Source organism: Pleurodeles waltl, chromosome 6 (genome assembly GCF_031143425.1).
Source record: "Pleurodeles waltl isolate 20211129_DDA chromosome 6, aPleWal1.hap1.20221129, whole genome shotgun sequence".
Classification (NCBI taxonomy): Eukaryota; Metazoa; Chordata; class Amphibia; order Caudata; family Salamandridae; genus Pleurodeles; species Pleurodeles waltl.
In genome coordinates this window covers 968,406,670-968,430,612 of record NC_090445.1, presented here as the reverse complement: position 1 = coordinate 968,430,612, position 23,943 = coordinate 968,406,670, and the positions used below count along the sequence as shown (strand labels likewise).

The following is a 23,943-nucleotide window of genomic DNA, read 5'->3' as shown; positions in this document are numbered from 1 at the left end:
AGGTATTAAAAGCATTCAATAAAATCTGGAGGCCATTTGCTGTCCTTGAAATTAGTACTGCATCATCCGCATATAAAAGTACAGGGATTGGAGAGTTATTAATAACTGGGGAATCTTTCCCTGATTCACAAATACATTTCTCCAGCCCATTTATATACAGGAGAAAGTAAAGGGGCAAGAACACATCCCTGTCTGACCCCTTTTTGTGAGGGGAATTTTTCTGTCAGGCCTCCCTCCCGGGAGTAACGGACCCGAGCCTCTGTGCAGGCATGCAGTTTACTAAGTAATATAACTATGTCTTTATCCACGCCCATACCCAGCATTACCTTCCACAATGTCTCCCTGCTAACTGTATCAAAGGCGCAGGAGAGGTCCATAAATGCTAAGTGTATACAGCCCCTTTTGGCTTTAGTATATTTCTGGACTATAAGTGCCAAATTAAGAGTTTGCAATGTTATTCCAGTAGGACAAAAAATAAAACATCCCAAACAACCCTGATTTTCTCAATCGCAACACAATTATGAAACAGATGTTACACCATTCTTTTTTTTAAACCATACTTTTAAAATTGAACAGATTAAAATGTCAAGAAAGACTTACAAATAGCCAGTAGCAGATATTAAACATGGGTGTTCTGAACGCTAAAAGTGAAACAGTAAAGTAAAATACATATTTCTCATTGACATTTGCATTGTTTAAGATTTAAACTATAAAAGGTTTAAATGATTGTAGGAAGCCGACTCTGCATATACTATATCAAAATGAGCTAGTGTGCTGAGTCCAGGGGTTCCCAGAGGCTAAAGTAAATACTAATGATCTTTTGTGGTAGGATGGTCGAGCAGTTAGGCTTATCAGAGGATAGTGCAAAGCATTTGTTGTACACACACACACACAATAGAAGAAGCACACACAATGACAATTCCAGACCAATTGTTTTTATATAGCAAAAATATTGTGTTTATTTCTAGAACCACAAAATTCAAGTTGCAGTTAAGTACATAAATATTTCACATATGTAGCAATACTACTTTGATTGGAATTGGTAAGTTCTAACGTTTTTTGAATAACAGCCCAGGAGTTCTTAGTCCTCTGTGATGCAGACAGACCTCTGAAGCTTGGCAGAGGTCGCTGGACCTGCAGGATGCGTCACTCTTTTGCAAGTTCTCTGAAGCAGGAGACAGGCTGGTAGGGGTGGGGTCTAGTCAGTTTTAGTCTTCCTTCTCTGCTGGGGATTCAGCTTTGTAGTCTTTTCTTGGGAGGTCACCAGGAATCTGATAACTTGGGTTCAGGGGAGCCCTTAAATCCTGGATTTGGGGCGTTACAGGGGTCAGAGGGCAGTAGCCAATACCTACTGACCGAGAGGGTGGCTAGACCCTTGTGTCCACTCACTTTGGGGAAGGGGACACAACCTAACCCTATTGGTCCCTGTCCTCCAAACTAAGGTGGAGGATTCTGCAGGGAGGTGGTCACCTCAGCTCTGCACACCTTAGGGGTGCTCCTAGCTGGGATGGTCACTTCCTGCTTTCCCTCATTTTCCTGCTTGACTTGCCACCAAAAGTGGGAGTTTGGTGGCAGGCGGGGGCAACTCCACTAGCTGGAGTGCCCTGGGGCACTGTAACAAGAGTCCTGAGCCTTTGAGGCTCACCCCCAGGTATTACAGTTCATCCAGAGGGTGGGTGGGGGGAGAAACGTGTGAAGCACCTCCACCCAGTGCAGGCTGTTTCTAGCCACCGACAGCACAAAGGCTCTCACCCCATGTGGCCAGAAGCTCTTCTTATCGGCAGGCTGGCAGAGACCAGCAAGTCGCGCGCTAAAGGATAGAGTAAAATATAGGGGGAAATCTCCAAGGTGCCCTGTGGGTGCATTGTTCAATAAATCCACCACTGGCATCAGTTTGGGTTTATTGTGCTGAGAAGTTTGATACCAAGCTTCCCAGTATTCAGTGAAGCCATTCGGGAGCTGTAGAGTTCGTAATGACAAACTCCCAGACCATATACTTAATATGGCTACACTGCACTTACAATGTCTAAGAATGGACTAAGACACCGTAGGGGAATATTGCTCATGTAGCTAAGCTCTAACCTGTGGTATAGTGCACCCTACCTTAGGACTGTAAGACCTGCTAGAGAGGTGAGTAACCTATGCCACAGGTAGTGGTTTGTGGGCATGGCACCCTAGGCGGGGTGCCATGTTGACTGTCTTTCTCCCCATATGCAAAGGCAAAGTGCATATGCTTGGTGAGGGGTCCCCCAGTGGCATAATACATGCTGCAGCCCTTGGGGACCTTCCCTGGCCACAGGGCCCTTGGTACCTTTTACAAGGAACTTATCTGGGTGCCAGGAGTGTGACAATTGTGTGAACTAAGGTACAGATTGTGGGAAACCATGCCAACAAGGGCACTTTCCTACAATGATGAACTCAAACTTGCAGTATTGGCACATCTCCACAGAACTTACAACTTGATTTGTCTAGCATAATACAAGGTATGAGAAAATATTCATACACTCAATCTAGGGTAGTGTGCACAAAGGAATTTAAAAAATGCATATATCTTGAAAAAATATATATTGGCTTGTTTTAGTTTTACCTATAACAAGGGTGTCAGATGAAAAGTAACTGAAGTGTACGCTGAGCCTAGTAAACCACATAGCTAATAAATTACATTACTCAACTGCATTCTACAACAGTGTAAAATGCTTGGTAATTCAAGCTAATAAATAATTGACAGTTCTCTTAGTAAGAATGACAAGTCTTATAAGCTCATTGAGCATGCCCCCCCCCCCCTCCCGGTGCCCCCCCCTACCCATGCACCCCCCCCCTCTCCACATATGAGACCTACTAAGAAAACCACCCCTTCCAAAGCCAAGTTGAATTACTTCAAGATCTAGGAGACTGTTCTTTCTGTACTGTCACTATATGGGTTCTTGAAGCTTCCTGTTAAGTACTGCCAGACAGCCTCCTACTGACAGGATTAACGTTAAATAAAAATTGCAAACATTACCTATTTGCAGCAGAGAATGCAAGGATGGATGCCATTACTGGGGTTAGATGAGGGATAGTTTCCACACAAGGACAGCCACAAACACTGCAGAGTCACACAATCACGAACTAGGCACCAAACTATAAGCGCAAAAAACAATCTCAACCATTCTAGGTAAAGGTCGTACAATAGGCACAGAACATTGGAGAAATTCTCCTACGCTGGGGTGCTACAGCATCCCTGTCGGACAATAATGAAGATCATGAGGATTGTAGAACTGCATGTGGTGGGAGGGTTGACCTCCCTGCCTACGAAGGTGAGCATGTTGAAGCGGAGGCTCTCAATGGCTAGTTTTTTTTAAATTTTGTTGTGTTAAAGACAGTTTGGGTTCTCAAGCTGCTTCCTTTTCTTCAGCTTTCATGTATTCAAGTCTGCATATGTCCAAAGTAGAATGCCCTCCTTGTCCTTTACAGTTCTTAGATATCTTTTGGGAAATGTTAGTTTTTCAGTGCAAGATGAAGACACTACACAGAACCTGTAGAGGACTGAGAATGGCATTCTTCTGCCACAGGAGGGACACTTCCTAAATAGGGAAGGCATTTTGAGAGGAAAAACAGTAAAAATGTGGAACACAATTATCACCAAACAGTAGCTAAACTCAAGTGAAAATTGAATTTTGTCTTGAGGGGAAGAGTTTTGAAGAAAGAAAAACTGAGGTGTACAACCTCACGTATGCTCATAGATTGTTCACACAGGAGGAGAAAAAAAAAAATGAGTCAGAGAACCCAACTGCCAATAAGAAGCATCATTGGGTATTTGTGCAGGATGACTTCCGGGGGGCTTGGTGTCTTCAGACTTGATGAGGAGACTGGTCTGTCCTCCCGGAGCACGGTGACCACTGCATCTGTGGACCAGGTGGTCAACAGATTGGTGGACTGGACGTCTTGTTCAGTGCCTGCAGGTTATTGGCTCCTCCACTCCACATGCGATGCTGGCTAGTTGGCGAAGTTCTGGCAGCCATCTGAAGATGCACTGCTGCAGGACGAGTCCAGTCCGGGAGATTGTCGAACACCAGCAGGTAAGCAGGGTTTGGTGCTTAAGGTCCAGGCTGGTCCTCGGTTCTCGTGTTGGTCAGCTAGTCTTTGTCCTCCTTCAGTCACAGAAAACAGAGTTCCTGGTGTCGGGGTCATCTAAGCACTCAATTTGGGGGAGTGTAGGGTAGTAGCCAGTGGACTACTTATCCCTGGGGTGACTAGACCTTCTAAATGGTCACTTCCTATGGAGAGTGGTTATAACCCAGCCCTAGAGTAACTAGTTCTACCGAAAACAAAAATGGTGGAACCCTTCCCTTCATGGAGTACAGTGGGCAGCCCACTGTAGAGGTGTGACTAGCCTGGTAGGGCAACACTTATCTGCATAGCTAATTTCCCATCTGCCCTAGTGCCAAATGGGCCTAAGGGCAAGGGCTGGTGTAGGAAGTTGGCTCTGTATGTGCTATTTCAAAGTAAGGAATAGCATGCACAGAGTCCAAGGGTTCCCCTTAGAGGTAAGATAGTGGCAAAAAGAGATAATACTAATGCTCTATTTTGTGGTAGTGTGGTCGAGCAGTAGGCTTATCAAAGGAGTAGTGTTGTACATACACACAGGCAATAAATGAGGAACACACACTCCGAGACAATTCCAGCCAATAGGTTTTTGTTATAGAAAAATATATTTTCCAAGTTTATTTTAAGAACCACAGGTTCAAATTCTACATGTAATATCTCATTTGAAAGGTATTGCAGGTAAGTACTTTAGGAACTTTGAATAATCACAATAGCATATATACTCTTTACATAAAACACATTTAGCTGCTTTAAAAGTGGACAGTGCAATTTTCACAGTTCCTGTGGGAGGTAAAGTAATGTTAGTTCTTGCAGGTAAGTAAACCACCTACGGGGTTCAAATTGGGGTCCAAGGTAGCCCACCGTTGGGGGTTCAAAGCAACCCCAAAGTCACCACACCAGCAGCTCAGGGCCGGTCAGGTGCAGAGGTCAAAGAGGTGCCCAAAACACAGGCTTCAATGGAGAAGGGGGTGCCCCGGTTCCAGTCTGCCAGCAGGTAAGTACCCGCTTCTTCGGAGGGCAGACCAGGGGGGGTTTTGTAGGGCACCGGGGAGGAGACACAAGTCAGCACAAAAAGTACACCCTCAGCAGCGCGGGGGCGGCCGGGTGCAGTGTGCAAACATGCGTAGGGTTTCCAATGAGAGACCAAGGGGTCTCTTCAGTGGTGCAGGCAGGCAGGGGGGGGGGTGGGGGGGGGGGGGGGGGCTCCTCAGGGTAGCCACCACCTGGGCAAGGGAGAGGGCCTCCTGGGGGTCACTCCTGCACTGGAGTTCCGATCCTTCAGGTCCTGGGGGCTGCGGGTGCAGGGTCTTTTCCAGGCGTCGGGATTTCAGAGTCAGGCAGTCGCGGTCAGGGGGAGCCTGGGGATTCCCTCTGCAGGCGTCGCTGTGGGGGCTCAGGGGGGACAACTTTGGTTACTCACAGTCTTGGAGTCGCCGGAGGGTCCTCCCTGTAGCGTTGTTTCTCCACCAGTCGAGTCGGGGTCGCCGGGTGCAGTGTTGCAAGTCTCACGCTTCTTGCGGGGATTGCAGGGGGTCTTTAAATCTGCTCCTCTGGATACAAAGTTGCAGTCTTTGTTGAACAGGGCCGCTGTTCTCTGTAGTTTCTTGGTCTCTTGGAAGCAGGGCAGTCCTCTGAGGATTCAGAGGTCACTGGTCTTGGGGAAAGCGTCGCTGGAGCAGGTTTCTTTGGAAGGCAGGAGACAGGCCGGTAGGACTGGAGCCAAAGCAGTTGGTGTCTTCTTTCTTCTGCAGGGTTTTTTCAGCTCAGCAGTCCTCTTCTTCTGTAAGTTGCAGGAATCTAAATCCTTAGGTTCAGGGAAGCCCTTAAATACTATATTTAAGGGCGTGTTTAAGTCTGGGGGGTTAGTAGCCAATGGCTACTAGCCCTGAGGGTGGGTACACCCTCTTTGTGCCTCCTCCCAAGAGGAGGGGGTCACAATCCTATCCCTATTGGGGGAATCCTCCATCTGCAAGATGGAGGATTTCTAAAAGTTAGTCACTTCAGCTCAGGACACCTTAGGGGCTGTCCTGACTGGCCAGTGACTCCTCCTTGTTATTCTCATTATTTCCTCCGGCCTTGCCGCCAAAAGTGGGGCCGTGGCCGGAGGGGGCGGGCAACTCCACTAGCTGGAGTGCCCTGCGGTGCTGGAACAAAGGGGGTGAGCCTTTGAGGTTCACCGCCAGGTGTTACAGCTCCTGCCTGGGGTGTGGGGGTGGGGGGGGGGTAGCATCTCCACCCAGTGCAGGCTTTGTTACTGGCCTCAGAGTGACAAAGGCACTCTCCCCATGGGGCCAGCAACATGTCTCGAGTGTGGCAGGCTGCTAGAACCAGTCAGCCTACACAGGTAGTTGGTTAAAGTTTCAGGGGGCACCTCTAAGGTGCATTTTACAATATAATGTACACTGGCATCAGTGTGCATTTATTGTGCTGAGAAGTTTGATACCAAACTTCCCAGTTTTCAGTGTAGCCATTATGGTGCTGTGGAGTTTGTGTTTGACAGACTCCCAGACCATATACTCTTATGGCTACCCTGCACTTACAATGTCTAAGGTTTGGCTTAGACACTGTAGGGGCACAGTGCCCATGCACTGGTGCCCTCACCTATGGTATAGTGCACCCTGCCTTAGGGCTGTAAGGCCTGCTAGAGGGGTGACTTCTCTATACTGCATAGGCAGTGTGAGGTTGGCATGGCACCCTGAGGGGAGTGCCATGTCGACTTACTTGTTTTGTCCTCACCAGCACACACAAGCTGGTAAGCAGTGTGTCTGTGCTGAGTGAGGGGTCCCCAGGGTGGCATAAGATATGCTGCAGCCCTTAGAGACCTTCCCTGGCATCAGGGCCCTTGGTACCAGGGGTACCAGTTACAAGGGACTTACCTGGATGCCAGGGTGTGCCAATTGTGGATACAAAAGTACAGGTTAGGGAAAGAACACTGGTGCTGGGGCCTGGTTAGCAGGCCTCAGCACATTTTCAATTCAAAACATAGCATCAGCAAAGGCAAAAAGTCAGGGGGTAACCATGCCAAGGAGGCATTTCCTTACAGCTGGCATCTCCCAGGTCTGGGGTAAGCCTGGGTTGCATATCAAAGGCAGCAGGGACTTTGACGTCCATAGCTGTGGTATGCAGATTCACTGGCCATCTGTTTACCTTGATTAAAACAGTGAAATATACAAGACAAAGTGAACCATTCAACTAACTACAAGAGGAGGGCCCAGGGGCAAGTATAATACATTATACAGACTTCACCTCAAACTAAGACAGGCAAAGGGTATATATTATTCACAGTAGACAGTTTACCCAGCTAACCAGAGGATCCATCTACGATCAGCTTTTCAGCTCAACTTTATTAAGGTAGTGGTAAAGGATACATTTTGTGGATTTGGATCGTCCCTTTGTAGTGCAGAAGACAATGGATCCCATTTTAAATCGAGAACTAATGAACTAGTGTATCGAATTCTAGGGAGAGAAATAATTGACCAAACTATGCAGCCTTCAGGGTATGTGAAAGTAGAGAGAATTTCGAACTACAGAGACACAGATAACTGGCTAACATGGCTTTGTACGAGACGTGCTGCTCATTTTCTGAAACAAGTGTGCAGAAAGAAAAAAAAGCACTGGGTTACATGAGTCATCCCATATCAAACTGCTTAGCAGGACAATGCCAGGGTGATATTACTGGCACAAGCAGAAAAGGACTTCAAGTTTTTCCTAGATGAATATGTAAGGGAACAGATGCAAATGATACAGGAACAACATACGCAGATGGCACAGTCCAATGAAATTCTGCACAATATTGAAACAATACTTGTATGTGCGGTGGTAAATGTGAAATGCATACTAGTACACTGTATGAACCATATACAGAAAAGAGCACCTGCTCTTCAGGTAGCGGTGGCGGCGGGTCCTCCATCCATCATAGTGTCATCTGTTGCCATAGGCCACAGCAAGGAACACCAGATCGGCTGTCTACAGGTTCCGTACAACTGAACCACCAACAGTTAATTGTGAATGCTTTTCAATAAACGTTATACAACACAGATAAAAAAAAAGCATAGCAGACACTGTTCTGAGGGAGGAGAGTAGCAAAATACCATGCATTCTGACAGTACATCATTTGACAACATGACATGGGAAAAGAGTGATGCGTACCAAACTGCTCAGTCATGCTGCAATAAATATATCACACATGCACACTCCAAAAAGCTGACCATTTTCAACTTGCGGTCATCAACTCCCTTCCGGATAGGTCAAGCTAATGACTGACCGCAGGGGGAGAGAAACGTCTGGCAAGCCCCTGGGCCAACATCACCAGAACGTTGCTATCAGAAAGAGGGCACCGTGCTCTGTTTAAGTACTACAGGAGAAAGGAACCGTTTACATGGCACATCCTCCTAGCACCAACAATACCAATATTAAAATGGTAAGTGATTCGGAGATTTTATATATATATATATATATATATATATATATATATATATATATATATATATATATATATATATATATATATATATATAAAAAAACACAACAAATTGTTCAACTAATGTCCCGATTGAAAGTAAACTTATCTCGTGGGTCTCTCAATTTCAGAGAAATGACAGTGTATGTACAAGCAGCAGTCACTCAATCCATCCATTTTAGGCTTCCCTTCTGGGATACTACAGAAAGTGCCCTGAAACTCAACAGGGAGTTTTTTATTTTTGCCGCCTTTAAAAAAAACATAACATTTTAATGATGTCAGTACGGGCCTACACCAAGTCACCCTCACAACAAGCCATAACTCTGATAGCTCAAACACCTTGTAGTAAATTTACAAGTGTCAAAGAATGCAGAACTTGGATTTGGATTTAAGACTCCTTGGTGTAGCATATGTACTAAAGAATCCGATTATAATAGTGCAAACAATGCTAAGTCATTTACTGTACAAACTGAACAAAACATTTTGCATCTTTAACAATATACAAATGAAATAAATAGTTTTGGGGCATATGTGAATTTAATGCTTTGCTAGAATGCCTGGATTACCTGATCAACGGCTTCTGCCACAACACTTCCGTCAAATGCAAGCAAGGATTGCAATTCTTGCTGCTGATTTCTAAACGTCTCCAGAAGCAGATCGCGAGGCTTGGTCTTAATAAGTGAAGATGGATAAGAGTAGTCCTTCCTTTGTGGTGTTGCCCCTTAAGAAAATTTTAGAAAAAGCATCACATTTTAGTATTTAGAAAAAAATAGTTTTGGCACAATAAATTACTGAGATTCAGTGAGAAGAGTAGTCTTTTCTGCAAGGCTGTCACCTTAAATAGTAGGACATCAAACATCACTCATTGCGCATGCTTAATTAACTTAGACCAGTGGTTACCGACCTGTGGTCCGGGGGGACCCCGGGGGTCCGGTGAAGCCTCCTCAGGTGGTCCGCGACTGCTTAGAAAATATTAAACAATATTAACAGATTAGATCCCCATCTTTCAGTAATGACTCATTGGGGGGTCCCTGGATTCCAATAATGATTCAGTGGGAGTCCCCAGATTCCATAAATGATTCAGTGGGGGTCCACGGATTCCAGTAATGATAAAGTGGGGGTCCACAGAAGTCAAAAGTTTGGGAACCACTGACCGACTGTTATATGGGTAGCCAAAAAATGTAATCTGTAAAAAATTGTTAGTATTCTCACAACGGGTGGTTTAAGTTATTTAATGTAAAATCTGGAATTTAACCTACATTGGCCCATTTATGCACCTGTCAAAAGTGAAAGCTCCTATAAAGGACTCCATGGCTGAAACTGCATACAGAGAGGAGTCTCTGGCTCCAGAAAAGAACCAACAATATCTGAGGGAATTTCTGGAGACATCTCTGCATGGAAATACACAAACGAAGAACTTACTTACCTTTGGTATTGCTCGTCCTGGTGAATACTCTGACCTCAGATTTCCCAAAATCAAAACATTTTAGCGCAGTACTCCTGCGCGCCTGTAGGTGACACTGCAGTTCCGTGCAGACGTGGCTTCACTCCAGAAAGGACAAGCGGAGCGGTATATAAGCATTATTTGCACAATGACCTAAACTTCTTTCTAAACAAAAACAATGTTATCTTTCCCACAAATATCACAATTGATACCCATTTGGCAGTTGGTCACTTTAATCATTCTCTTAAAGGTAAAGATTTTAAAAACATTTGTAATGGCACAGTAGGCGTGAGGTGAGAACACGCTCGTTGCGCTTATGAAGGTGAAACACACGTGACAATCAGTGTGTATCCAGAAACAAGCCAGGCCCATTTCTTCTTACATACAATCATGATTAGGTCCGTAGAAGTGGTAAACAGCAACCTACCTAAAAATGAGGCTATATATCTAAATCCATCTGTACACACACACATATATACGCGCACACACATACATATATATATATATATATATATATACACACACACACACACACACACACACACACACACACACACACACACACACAGAGGCCAAAAGGCTTACAAAGCAGGGCCTCAACTACCAATCGTGATTTTACGCAAGAACAAATGGGTGTATTCTGGGGTCTCGTACCCTTGAATTAATAGTGGTAGTGTGTATTATCTTTATAAGAGCACCAAGGATGTTTCTCAATCCACACCCACTGTGCAGTTACAAATGTTTTAAAAATATTTATCAGAGTTTCATTACATTGGCATATGGGAATCAATTGTGATATTTTTGGCCAAGGGACCAATATTTTTGCCTATACTAGTTTACCTAATGTCCCAGATGACACTCCGATTCATAACCCTGTCCTGTAAGAGAAACCAGAAACAGCAGCCTGAATTGAGAATAGATGTTCCAGATACAACATTCCCGGCCTAATCCAGTGGCAATAGGATGACTGCGGCCTGGTCGCTCTAATCCTCAGAACATGGCAGGAAAGGCAGCAATAGGAAGGCATCCAGGAGTCTCAAGCTCCAGTCTAGATAGAAGTGGTCTCACAGTGCTGCCTTGGAAATCCCAATGTGCAAGAGTGCTGACATTGTACAATCTTGGCAGTAACGAAAAGATCAAGCCCAGGAGTAGCAGCCATCCGCAAGATACATTACCTGGAAGAGAAAATATCTAGTTGCAGATTCCTCAACTTAGAATTTCCCCCAGGTGTCGGTCAGGATCTGGGGATTTCTCAAGCAGTACCTCTGCGTGCTGTTAGGTCACGTAGATCGGCTTTGTGTCAGTCGTGTCAAATATGACGTTTCGGGTCCTAGATAGGTGCCACCTGGGTGCACTGTCAGTTATTTTTCCATGACTTTCCATGCCAGAAGTGAAGAGCCATGAAGTTCACTGACCACAGGGGCACCAAAGCTATGCCCTGAAAGGGAGTTCCTGTCCATAGAAAGCAGTTTGCAGAGCGGGGAAGAAGAGTGGGTCAAGTAAGGAATCTGCAACTAGAATACATCTTTACCAGATAAGGCTTTACCTAAAGTAAGTAACTTGTCCATCTGATAGACATCTAGTTGTGGATTCCTTACCTTAGAACAGATACCAAAGCAATACCATCCCCAGAGGTGGGTCTGCGAACTAAGATCATACTAGAAATTCCTGCAGGACAGAACTGGCAAAGTCCCCGTCCCTTCGGACCACACCATTCAGACAGTAAAGTTTGGTAAACATGTGCAGAAATGTTCACGTTGCTATCTGACATGTTAAGAACTGGAACTCCGGTTGCTACTGCAATGGTTGAAGCTTTAGCTTTGGTAGACTGCTTCTTATCCATTGTGGACCACAATGCAATGCAGAGACAACCCATTTGGAGATAGTACTTTTCTGTACTGCCCAGCCTTTCTTGGCACCCACATAACCAACAGTTGATCATCCACCCGGAACCCTTTCATACAACCAAGGTAGAACGCAAACACCTTTTGGGTCCAGGCGGAGGAGTCTTTCCTCTTTCTAAGAAGGGGAGGGTGTGGGGTGGGGGGGAAGAAGGCATTAGAAGTAGGTAAGGTGATGGACTGGCCTACAGGAAACAGCGCAGCCGCTTTTAGCCAAAAGGAAGCCCTAGTGTGAAGCACCACTTTGTCAGGTCAGATGGGAAGGTATGGTGGCTTAGATGACAAGGCAACGGAATTGTCATAAGAAAGGCTGTTTTTAATGTTAAAAGCCTGAGAGGACAATTGTGAATAGGCTCAAAAGGAGCACACTAAAAGTCAGAACCTAGTTCAAATCCCACTGGGGTATAAATGAATGAGGACGGAGAAAACACATGAGTAAGACCCTTAAGGAACCTAGTACCAATAGGAGACTTACAGAAAGTTGATCTGGCAACCTAAAAAATGCAGATAGCAGATAACCTTTTAGAGTGCCCGCAGCAGGCCCTTCAGGGCCAGAGAAAGGATAAATGGGACCCAAGAGAGGGGGGCAGAAGGATCTCTAACAGACTTGTAGGAAGCTGGCCTGGTGGACACCTATGGTGTCACCCTATACCAGGTCCAGGTATCCCCTATGAGTGAAGTGTAGGAAGTGTCTAGGAAGCCAGGGCTCTCTAGAGGTAGCTGTGGATGAGCAGCCAAGACTTATCTAGGAGACCTGCAAAGCTTATGAAGTGCCACTATCGTCACACAGCACTATCACAAATGAAAGAACCACAGAAGGTTACAAAAATAAAGGTACTTTATTATAGTACCAGAGTGACTCCCACCGACCAGGAGAACAGAGGTAAGTAACTGTTTTTTTCCCCAAACCTAACAAAGAATTAGGAAAAGGATTGTGCAAGACCCAGAGCAGACTGGAAGAACACAAAGGTGGATTCTGGCAGAAGAGGACCTACAAAGGAAGGGGGCCAAGTCTAGTTTGTGATCGAGTGTCCAGTCGTGGCAGGAGCCACTAACCAGTCTTCTACAGATGCAGGCCCAAGTCAGTGGGAGAAAAAGAACCAGCTGTGCAGTGCAGGAGATAAAGAGGACTCCCTGAAGCGATGCAGATGGTGTCCCATGTCGGCTTGCAGTAGGTCAGTGGTGAGAACCACCAACACACCTTGGCATATACAATAGAAGAAAAAGAAGAGTTGCAAGACTGAAGCGGACCAGTAAGGCCAAGGGGACTCAACCCTCTGAGGGGAGTCCGTGGTGACCTTCAGCAGTCGGGAGAGTCACCAGAAGCAGTTGCAGCCCCCACATGCAAACCACTGGCAGCAGGCACAGCAAGTTGAAGTGAGGACCAGTCAGCACACCTGAAGCAGAGTCCTATGTTTCTGAAGCAGCAGCGAGGAGACAGTGCTTGGCAGGGAGAAGTGCTGATGGCTGGGACTACATGGAGCCTGAAGATCCCTTGGAGAAAACAAACCTTGGTAGCTGCAAGAGTCTCTGTGCTCAGGGGTACTGTCCTGCAAAGAGAGGCAAGGGCTTACTGTCTCCCAAGTTGGACAGCTGGCAGAGAGGACCAAAGGGACTACTACATGTGAAGCAGGATCCACGCAGTTCCGGAAGAGAGCAGATCCACGCAGCCAGTCATCATTGCAGTTGGTGCCTGCAGATGCAGGGTAGTGACTTCTTCACTGCAAGAGAGATTCCTTATATCTTGTTGCAGGGTGACTTGTCAACCTTTGAGGATCCACAGCCAGGGGAAGTGTTGCAGTTGCTGGAAGGAGCCAGATTGTTGGTTGGAGGGTCCAGTTGTGGCTTCAGTGGCCAGAAGATGAAGTAAATGATGCAGAGGATTCTTGGCGGAATCTTGCACATCGAATCTGAGGACCCACACAAGAGGGAGACCCTAAGTAGCCCAGGAAGGGGGATTGGTCACCAAGCTTATCAGGAGGGGGCTGTGATGTCACATGCATGACCTGGCCACTCAGATGCTCCCAGGGGCCTCTGCACATCTTGGATTCAAGATGGCAGAATTAAGTGGCCACCTGGAGGAGCTCTCGGCCCCACTCCTGGGGTGGTGCTGGACAGGGGAGTGGTCACTCCCCCTTCCTTAGTTTCACACCAGAGCCGGGACCAGGGGTTCCTTCACTGGTGCAAACCAGTTTATTAAACAAGGGCACAAAAAGTGCCATTCAAAGCAAACCAATGGCTTGGGGAGGCTACCTCTCCCAAGCCTTGTAACATCTCCAAGGTAGAGGGTGTTACGTCCCTCTCCCACATGAAATCCCTTGTTCTGCCTGAGCTTGTCAAGCAGCAGGAGGGGTGGCAGCAGAGCAGACTGTCCGGAAAACCCCAGAAGACTGATAGCAGAAATACTGGGGGCCCTCTAAGGAGCAGCCAAAGTGCATGGAATCATACAGCCAATACCGGCAACAGTATTGGGGTATGATTCAGACATGCTTTATACTAAATATGCCCAGGTTCAGAGTTACCATTATTTAGCTGGACAAAAGTAGTGATGTGTCCAGTACACTGGTAAAATGGCTTTCCCGCAGACTGGACAGGTTTGGGTGAAGAACCCTCCTCTGCTACTGGAACAGGAGATCCTGCAGAAGGGGCAAACTAAACTGAGGATCGATGGTCATGCTCAACATCTCAGAATACGAGACTCTTCAAGCCCAGTCTGGAGCCACAAGGATTACTTGGGCCTGGTCGTTCTTGATCTTCCTGACAATTCTGGGCAGAAGTGGTACAGGGCGGAAAGGTGTGCAGGAGGCCTGAGTACCGTTTGAGACAAAGAGAGAGTGATTTTAGTTTTGAAAACTCCAATTTGCAATACGACTGACATTGCCCATTACCTGTGGACAGATCAAACCAAGACTCTTACCACAGCTGAAAGTAATTGCTCCACCTCCGGATGGAGACGCCATTTATGGTCAACTAAGCATTGTTGGCTAGAAGCGTCCGCTCTGGTGTTCAGAGCCCACCAGATGTTGAACCACCAGGGAAAAGCACTGTTCCAGCCACCTGGAGAGGTGCAGAGACTCTTGACAAAGGGGCCACGACCTCACTCTGCCCTGCTTGTTGCAGTACCACATGGCAGTAGTGCTGTCTGAACACCTGCACTCCCTTCACTTTGATAGAGGGAAGAAATACTTTCAATGCCAGTCTAATCATGCAGGGCTCCAACAGGTTCATGTAGTGTTTAGATGCCTCTGATCTTCACCTCTCCCAGGTAGCTGCCCCATGCTGGGAGTGATGAACAAGTTACTTGCCTTCAGTAACGCTTTATCTGGTAGAGACCATCTAGCTGAAGATTCCTCCCCTTTAGAATTTTCTGGCATCAGCTTGGAATCTGGAACTTTTGAAGAGCGATACCCTTGGCACTGGCTGTCGGGTGTCATAGTTGGAGCCGTCCGTGATGTCACAGTCACCTATATAAGGCACCACCCAGGCACGCATACATCAGCTCTTTTTCCACAAACTTCCACACCAGAAGCCCAAACCATTGAAAGAAGTAACAGTTTCCTCTGTGCCAAAAACAGTAAGGCCAAAAAAAGGACAATCACTAACCCTAGCAGAAGTGTCCGCAGAGCGGGGAGGCATGAGTGGGTGTAAGGAATCCGCAGCTAGACAGTCTTTACCAGATGTGTTAACGAAGGTAACTAACTTGTTCATCTGATGGAGACTTCTAGCTACAGATTCCTTACCTTTAGAATAGATAACCAAGGCATTACCTCCTGGTGGTGGGTTGCAGACAGATCTTGTCACACTAAAAAGTCCTGCAGGACCGAACGGGCAAAGTGTCCGCCTATGGACCTGAATGTCTAGGTAGTAATATCTGGCAAACGTTTGCAAGGACACCCACATCGCTACCTGACAGATATCCAGGACTAGAACACCTCGTGATAACAGTGGTAGCCGCTTTGCCCCTGGTGGAAGGAGTTTGCAAGCCCTCGGTAGGCTGCTTCTTGGCCAGGGGTAGCAGATTTTAATGTAGAGAGTATAACCAAGCACAAAATGGTTCGCTTCTGGACTGCCCCAACCTTTCTTCGCTCCCACGTGCCCCACAAACTGTTGGTCATCCACCCAGAACTCTTGTATGCGGTCAAAATAAAACGACAAAGCTCTTTTTGGGTCCAGCCAGTGGTTGGTCCTTCTTTAGAGGGATGCAGTGGAGCAAAGGTGGTGGGCAGGGTGATGTTCTGATCCAGGTGAAATGGGGTCATCACCTTGGGGAGCAAAGAGGCATGAGCTCGCAGTACCACCTTCTCTGGCAACATGGTGAGATACAGCAGCTCAGATGAGAGCCTCCATCTCACTCACTCACTCTCCTGGCAGATGTTATAGCCACTAAGAAGGCGGTCTTGATGGTGAGCAGCCACAGGGAACAGTTGTGTAAGGGTTCAAGGGAAGCACACAAGAAATGTGAGGACCAGATTTAAGTCCCGCTGAGGCATAACAAAGGGCATAGGAGGATACACATGTACAAGCCCTTTGAGAAGGGTATGTACAATAGGTGACTTGAATAATTAAGAATGTAGGAAAGCAGCCTCATTCTAGCAAGGCTACCCCTACTTTTTAGCCTGTTTGTCAGTGTGTGTTTGACTGTGTTCACTCAGATCATGCTAACCAAGACCACAGTGATTATGCTCTCTCCTTTAAACTTGGTTACTGGAATCTTTCACCCCAAATTAGGCATATTAATTTCTCCAGGAACATTCTTTATACTGTATTACCCTGTTCCATGGGGGAAAATTGGGTTGGCCTGTATTCTTTAGTAAGCTAACAAGGAGGCATAAGTGTAAAAGAGTACCAAAACATTTGTTAACATACACTTTCCAGAGAGACAAGCCTACCCATAGGACAGGATACCACTATATAATAAACGCACAACATGATTTCAGAAAATATTCCAGTTGCAAAACGAAATGGTTACATACGGATAGGAATAGTTTTGTAGCTTGAAGAACTTTGAGTCTTAATGCAGCCCCCCCCCCCCCCACCAATGGAGACATTTACAAAGAAATACAAGAAAGAAATCTGCAGAGGTAACAGGCACGCTAGATACCAAGGATGCTGTCTAGATTTCGGAAAAGATGTCTCTCGCTCTGAAGTCGTGGTTGTTCATGTGAAATTGGTCCAGAGGCAGGTCCCTCTTCCTCCCCCTTCTAGAATTGAGTGGTGACAGATGCGTCACTGCCGGGTTCAGTAGGTCATCCTGGTGGAGATGCCTGGCAGAAGCAGATGTCGGTCTGATGCAGGCAATTTGTCTGTATTAAGGACCTCCGGTTGGCCATTAAAGGAAGGCTGCTGCAATTTATTTGTGCTAAAAACCTTCTTCCCAAAAGACTTTGGTGCAGGTGCTCACAGAAAACACAACTATGTGGTACTGCAACAAACTGGGTGTGATGGAGTTGTTGACCCTGTGTAGGAAAGTATCCTCTTTCTTGGCATGGTTACCCCCATTTTCTGCCTGTCAGTGTGTGTTTGTGTGTACTGGGATCCTGGTAACCAGGACACCAGTAGTTTTGCTCTCTGGTAAATTGTACCTTTTTCTTCCCACAATTGGCATACTGGTCCCCCCCATTTAAGTTCCTAGTATATGGTACCCACGTACCCAGGGCAGTGGGGTTCCAGGGGATCCCATTGGCTGCAGCATGTATTATGCAACCCATGGGGAGCCCATGAACAGTGTTCTACAGCCCTACCATTGAATCCTGCGTGAAAGGGTGCAGGCACCCTTTTACACCATAGGTCGCTGAACAAGGTCACTATAAGTCACCCCCTATGGCAGGCCCTCCTAGACCAGAGGGCAGAGTGCAAGTACCTGTATGTGAGGGCACCTTTGCTAGTGCACTAGCAGAGGTGCCCCCACAAACTCGAGTTCCATTTTGCCCTGGGCACCATATACGAGGGACTTACATGGTGGTATCAGCATACCAAATGTGGGGTGAAACTGGTACAATTAACCAAGTTAGAAGGGAGAGCATAATCACTGGGGTCCTGGTTAGCAGGATCTCAGTGAACACACTCACAGTGACAAACCGGCACCAATTGGGGGTAACCATGCTTTAAAAAAAAAAAAAAAAAAAAAAAAAAGCTACTTTCCTAACATTATGGCCCCCGCCATTATGACCTTTAAAATTATACAAGCCTTGTGGGATCTCAGTATCAACACAGCTGGACTCTAGTTTCAGGAGGCACCCCTCAAGTGTTGCTCTTCCCTCTAACCAGGAAAGGAAAAGACTGTGGTGACAACAAGATTCTTGTCGAAGCCACATGCTCCTGTGAGGGTTTTTGTGGGGGTGCCTGCCACAACTGCCATATAAAGTTCTTTTCAGTCCCAGTATAAGGCATCTTTTACTTACATGCCTTGCACATAAGGCAACTGCAGGTGTAAGATTTTATAATTTCACGTGTTCCTAGATGGGTGAGTGGTGGAGTTCCTAAGACTCCATGTGTGTACTGCAAGTTTGGTGTATCCTGTGTGCTTGATTGCCTTTGACACACTGGTGTAGAGCTTTTATTTTTTAGTTTTATCAGGTCAAGTCTCTGGATATGTCAGTGACCAGCAATCTTCATTTAAAGAAGAAGTCCCAGACTTAAGTTTGAGGCAGAATATCAGCATCATTTGCACACACGACTGAAAGAAGGAAAACGTTTTTAAAAACTGGGTGGCACAATCAAGTTTCTGGGGCCTTGAAGGGTGATAATTTTTTCAGATTGTAGGACTTTTCTGCAACCCTTTCTCCAGTCAAAGCATTCCTCATAGATTAAGGATCATAAAATAATTCTTAACACTTGACCAAGCAGACAAATTCTGATTTCAAATGCTGTTTCCTAAACTTTCATAAACAAGGCATAAAAAAATAATAAAAAAAAAAGAATAAAAAATAAAAAAAAGATAAAAAACAAAAAAAAAAAACGAAACAAAAGAGAATTGAGGAATCAAAAAAGGAAAAAAAAATCCATACGTTCCACCCACCCAGGTCAGAAAGAATTGGGAGCAGAATGAACTTTTATTAAGTGAAGCAGTACAAATCAGACCACCACCATAGGACCAACTTCAGTTCAACTATAGTTTGCCATTTTTAATTTAGATGCTTGCGGTGCCTTTTGATGGATCTGAAATTGTCTTAAACTCCTGTAAGCCAGACATTGAAGCCAGATGGAAACAAATTTAACATAAAACAATGAACGTACCTGTTGGCATGTCATTTTTAAGTTCCTCTTGCAAAAAGGTAAACACTTTGCTCATGCCCATCTGCGCCTGTTCACTGAGTTCCAATTTCTGATCAACAAGCATCTCTTTGTCATCTTTGACCTGGTCGACTAATGTGGTCAGTGCAGTCTCCTCAGCGTCTCTCTGCTGGTTTACTTTGGCTGTAATACTTGCCACGGATGAAGTACAGCTTTCAGTTACACTCTAAAGGGAGAAAAGGACACGACATTCCATATCACTGCTTTCACCTAGTACAAAACTAATATAATTTTTACAACTAAAAGGGTAACTCAAGCATCTAAGTGAATGAATCTGAATTGGTCCCAGTTGTATACAAATATTCAAAGTCTGAAACCTGTCAACCACTGTACGACACAGGTTCTATATAGTGTACTAAAATGAAGTACACTGTGGAGAGACAGACAGACAGACAGACAGACAGACAGACAGACAGACAGACAGAGAGACAGACAGACAGAGAGACAGAGAGACACAGAGAGACACAGAGAGACACAGAGAGACACAGAGAGACACAGAGAGACAGAGCCCAGTGGTTCCCTAAAGATATGAAGAAGCAGAAACAGATAGGTCTAGCGCTGTATTTGTGGCAGTGTGGGTGAGCAGCTAGGCTTATCAAGGAGCAGTGTTAAGTATTTGTTGAACTCAGAGGCAATAAATGACACGCGCACAGAATAAATCAGACCGATATAGAAAGTTAACAGTTGCTTTTATATATTCTTTGAACCAAAGAACTTCGGTACAAGGTAAGCAGTTTCTAAATTAAAAAAATACTTGGCTGTTTCAAAAAGATACTTAGTGCAATTTACCAAGTCTTAAATGTTAACCTATGAAAGGAAACAAAGATGCAGTTTTAAAAGTAAGTACATGACTTACGGTCCCAGTCTTCAGGGGTTTAGACTACCACTGGGCAAAGTTCAAGTTGGTATGGCACCTGGGACAGCCGGGTGCAGCAGTTGAAGTTGAGGTCAGTATCCAAGGTTAGTCAATGGAGGTTGGGGTGGAGGTTGATTGTGGGTCCTGCTCACAGGTAAGTACCAGCAGAGGTTAGTCTCTGGGGGTTAAGGTAGGACCTAGGTAGGAAGGCAGTGAAACCCTCAGCGGCACAGAGGCAGCCTGGTGCAGAGTGCCAACACTGTCAGGCAGCCAATGCTTGCCAATGGAGACCAGGAGTATCAGCTGCAGTGCTGCTCACAGGTGAGCAAAGTGGGATCACAGATCGATCTCCTGGTGTTGAGGTAAGTTGTAGGAAGTTGGCTCTGTATGTGCTATTTCAAAGTAAGGAATAGCATGCACAGAGTCCAAGGGTTCCCCTTAGAGGTAAAATAGTGGTAAAAATAGATAATACTAATGCTCTATTTTGTGGTAGTGTGGTCGAGCAGTAGGCTTATCCAAGGAGTAGTGTTAAGCATTTGTTGTACATACACATAGACAATAAATGAGGTACACACACTCAGAGACAAATCCGGCCAATAGGTTTTTGTATAGAAAAATATCTTTTCTTAGTTTATTTTAAGAACCACAGGTTCAAATTCTACATGTGTATCTCATTTGAAAGGTATTGCAGGTAAGTACTTTAGGAACTTTAAATCATAAAAATTGCATGTATACTTTTCAAGTTATTGACAAATAGCTGTTTTAAAAGTGGACACAGTGCAATTTTCACAGTTCCTGGGGGAGGTAAGTTTTTGTTAGTTTTACCAGGTAAGTAAGACACTTACAGGGTTCAATTCTTGGTCCAAGGTAGCCCACCGTTGGGGGTTCAGAGCAACCCCAAAGTCACCACACCAGCAGCTCAGGGCCGGTCAGGTGCAGAGTTCAAAGTGGTGCCCAAAACACATAGGCTAGAATGGAGAGAAGGGGGTGCCCCGGTTCCGGTCTGCTTGCAGGTAAGTACCCGCGTCTTCGGAGGGCAGACCAGGGGGGTTTTGTAGGGCACCGGGGGGGGACACAAGCCCACACAGAAATTTCACCCTCAGCAGCGCGGGGGCGGCCGGGTGCAGTGTAGATACAGGCGTCGGGTTCGCAATGTTAGTCTATGAGAGATCTCGGGATCTCTTCAGCGCTGCAGGCAGGCAAGGGGGGGATTCCTCGGGGAAACCTCCACTTGGGCAAGGGAGAGGGACTCCTGGGGGTCACTTCTCCAGTGAAAGTCCGGTCCTTCAGGTCCTGGGGGCTGCGGGTGCAGGGTCTCTCCCAGGCGTCGGGACTTTGGATTCAAAGAGTCGCGGTCAGGGGAAGCCTCGGGATTCCCTCTGCAGGCGGCGCTGTGGGGGCTCAGGGGGGACAGGTTTTGGTACTCACAGTATCAGAGTAGTCCTGGGGTCCCTCCTGAGGTGTTGGATCTCCACCAGCCGAGTCGGGGTCGCCGGGTGCAGTGTTGCAAGTCTCACGCTTCTTGCGGGGAGCTTGCAGGGTTCTTTCAAAGCTGCTGGAAACAAAGTTGCAGCCTTTCTTGGAGCAGGTCCGCTGTCCTCGGGAGTTTCTTGTCTTTTCGAAGCAGGGGCAGTCCTCAGAGGATGTCGAGGTCGCTGGTCCCTTTGGAAGGCGTCGCTGGAGCAGGATCTTTGGAAGGCAGGAGACAGGCCGGTGAGTTTCTGGAGCCAAGGCAGTTGTCGTCTTCTGGTCTTCCTCTGCAGGGGTTTTCAGCTAGGCAGTCCTTCTTGTAGTTGCAGGAATCTAATTTTCTAGGGTTCAGGGTAGCCCTTAAATACTAAATTTAAGGGCGTGTTTAGGTCTGGGGGGTTAGTAGCCAATGGCTACTAGCCCTGAGGGTGGGTACACCCTCTTTGTGCCTCCTCCCAAGGGGAGGGGGTCACAATCCTAACCCTATTGGGGGAATCCTCCATCTGCAAGATGGAGGATTTCTAAAAGTTAGAGTCACTTCAGCTCAGGACACCTTAGGGGCTGTCCTGACTGGCCAGTGACTCCTCCTTGTTGCTTTCTTTGTTCCCTCCAGCCTTGCCGCCAAAAGTGGGGGCCGTGGCCGGAGGGGGCGGGCAACTCCACTAAGCTGGAGTGCCCTGCTGGGCTGTGACAAAGGGGTGAGCCTTTGAGGCTCACCGCCAGGTGTCACAGCTCCTGCCTGGGGGAGGTGTTAGCATCTCCACCCAGTGCAGGCTTTGTTACTGGCCTCAGAGTGACAAAGGCACTCTCCCCATGGGGCCAGCAACATGTCTCTGGTGTGGCAGGCTGCTGGAACTAGTCAGCCTACACAGACAGTCGGTTAAGTTTCAGGGGGCACCTCTAAGGTGCCCTCTGTGGTGTATTTTACAATAAAATGTACACTGGCATCAGTGTGCATTTATTGTGCTGAGAAGTTTGATACCAAACTTCCCAGTTTTCAGTGTAGCCATTATGGTGCTGTGGAGTTCGTGTTTGACAGACTCCCAGACCATATACTCTTATGGCTACCCTGCACTTACAATGTCTAAGGTTTTGTTTAGACACTGTAGGGGTACCATGCTCATGCACTGGTACCCTCACCTATGGTATAGTGCACCCTGCCTTAGGGCTGTAAGGCCTGCTAGAGGGGTGTCTTACCTATACTGCATAGGCAGTGAGAGGCTGGCATGGCACCCTGAGGGGAGTGCCATGTCGACTTACTCGTTTTGTCCTCACTAGCACACACAAGCTGGCAAGCAGTGTGTCTGTGCTGAGTGAGAGGTCTCCAGGGTGGCATAAGACATGCTGCAACCCTTAGAGACCTTCCTTGGCATCAGGGCCCTTGGTACTAGAAGTACCAGTTACAAGGGACTTATCTGGATGCCAGGGTCTGCCAATTGTGGATACAAAAGTACAGGTTAGGGAAAGAACACTGGTGCTGGGGCCTGGTTAGCAGGCCTCAGCACACTTTCAATTGTAAACATAGCATCAGCAAAGGCAAAAAGTCAGGGGGCAACCATGCCAAGGAGGCATTTCCTTACATAAGTACACAGGGGGGAGGGGATCAAAGACAAGTTAGCACCAAACCCTATAAGGCAGACAGGTGCAGTGTGCTAACACAGAGTCGGGCAAACAATGCATTTCAATGGAGAAGATGGCTTCCCAAAATTGGCAGCACGCTCTGGCCAGGAGGCCGGAAGGGGTCAACCCACAGCTGCCCACATAAGTTGAGATGTCAAGGGTCCTAGGGACACAGTATGTTCATCTCAAGGACTGGAGGCTCTAGATGCAGGGGTGTCTTTAGATGTCAGAATCAGCTCACCAAGCAAGTCACGGTGGGGAGGGACCCCCTCAGTTTTAGGCTGCAGGCGTCACTGAAGTCCAGCAGGGGTCAGACCACGATGGACACTTGGTCGGAAGCGCCACGGGACCTTGACTGGACAGGTGGGCCACTTGGACTCAGAGCAGGGGCATTGGGTGCAGTGGTCACTTCCGGTGTCAGGTTTCACACAATTCCTTAAGCAAGATTCCTCTTCTTTAAAGATGGTTTCTTCTGTACAGGTCTGCTGTCCACGCAAGCTCTTGGTCTTTTTTGAAGGCATTCAGTCCTCCCAAGGCTTTGGAGATCACTGGGCTGCAGGGCTGTTGTCTTCTTAGTGCAGATTTCTTTTAAGGCTGCAGACAGGCCAGAATGGCTGGGGGCAAGTCAGTGGGTGGCTTCAGTCTCCGCTGCTGGCAAATCTGATTCTAGGGTTCAGGGGTGCCAGCTAATGCTGAATTTAGGGGTGTTACAGGGAGTGCCAGGTGGTAGCCCCTACTCCCCTCTGCATCCAAGTCTTTGGTGTAGGTACTCCCGTCTTCTGGGTATCCGGGGTGGGGGCACTCTCCAACCGTG

General features: G+C 46.8%; 1 protein-coding gene across 2 annotated transcripts in view; it reads right to left on the bottom strand.

Annotated features, from left to right (window-relative positions):
* Nucleotides 1–23,943, bottom strand: part of KIF11 (kinesin family member 11) — a 135,057-nt gene that overhangs the window by 10,471 nt on the left and 100,643 nt on the right. For both annotated transcript variants that reach the window (XM_069239811.1, XM_069239812.1), the window contains exons 20-21: nt 19,127–19,349; nt 9,112–9,266 (exon numbers count right to left, since the gene is read on the bottom strand). In XM_069239811.1, coding sequence (XP_069095912.1) covers nt 9,112–9,266; nt 19,127–19,349 — 378 coding nt within the window. The remainder of the gene's footprint in view (nt 1–9,111; nt 9,267–19,126; nt 19,350–23,943) is intronic.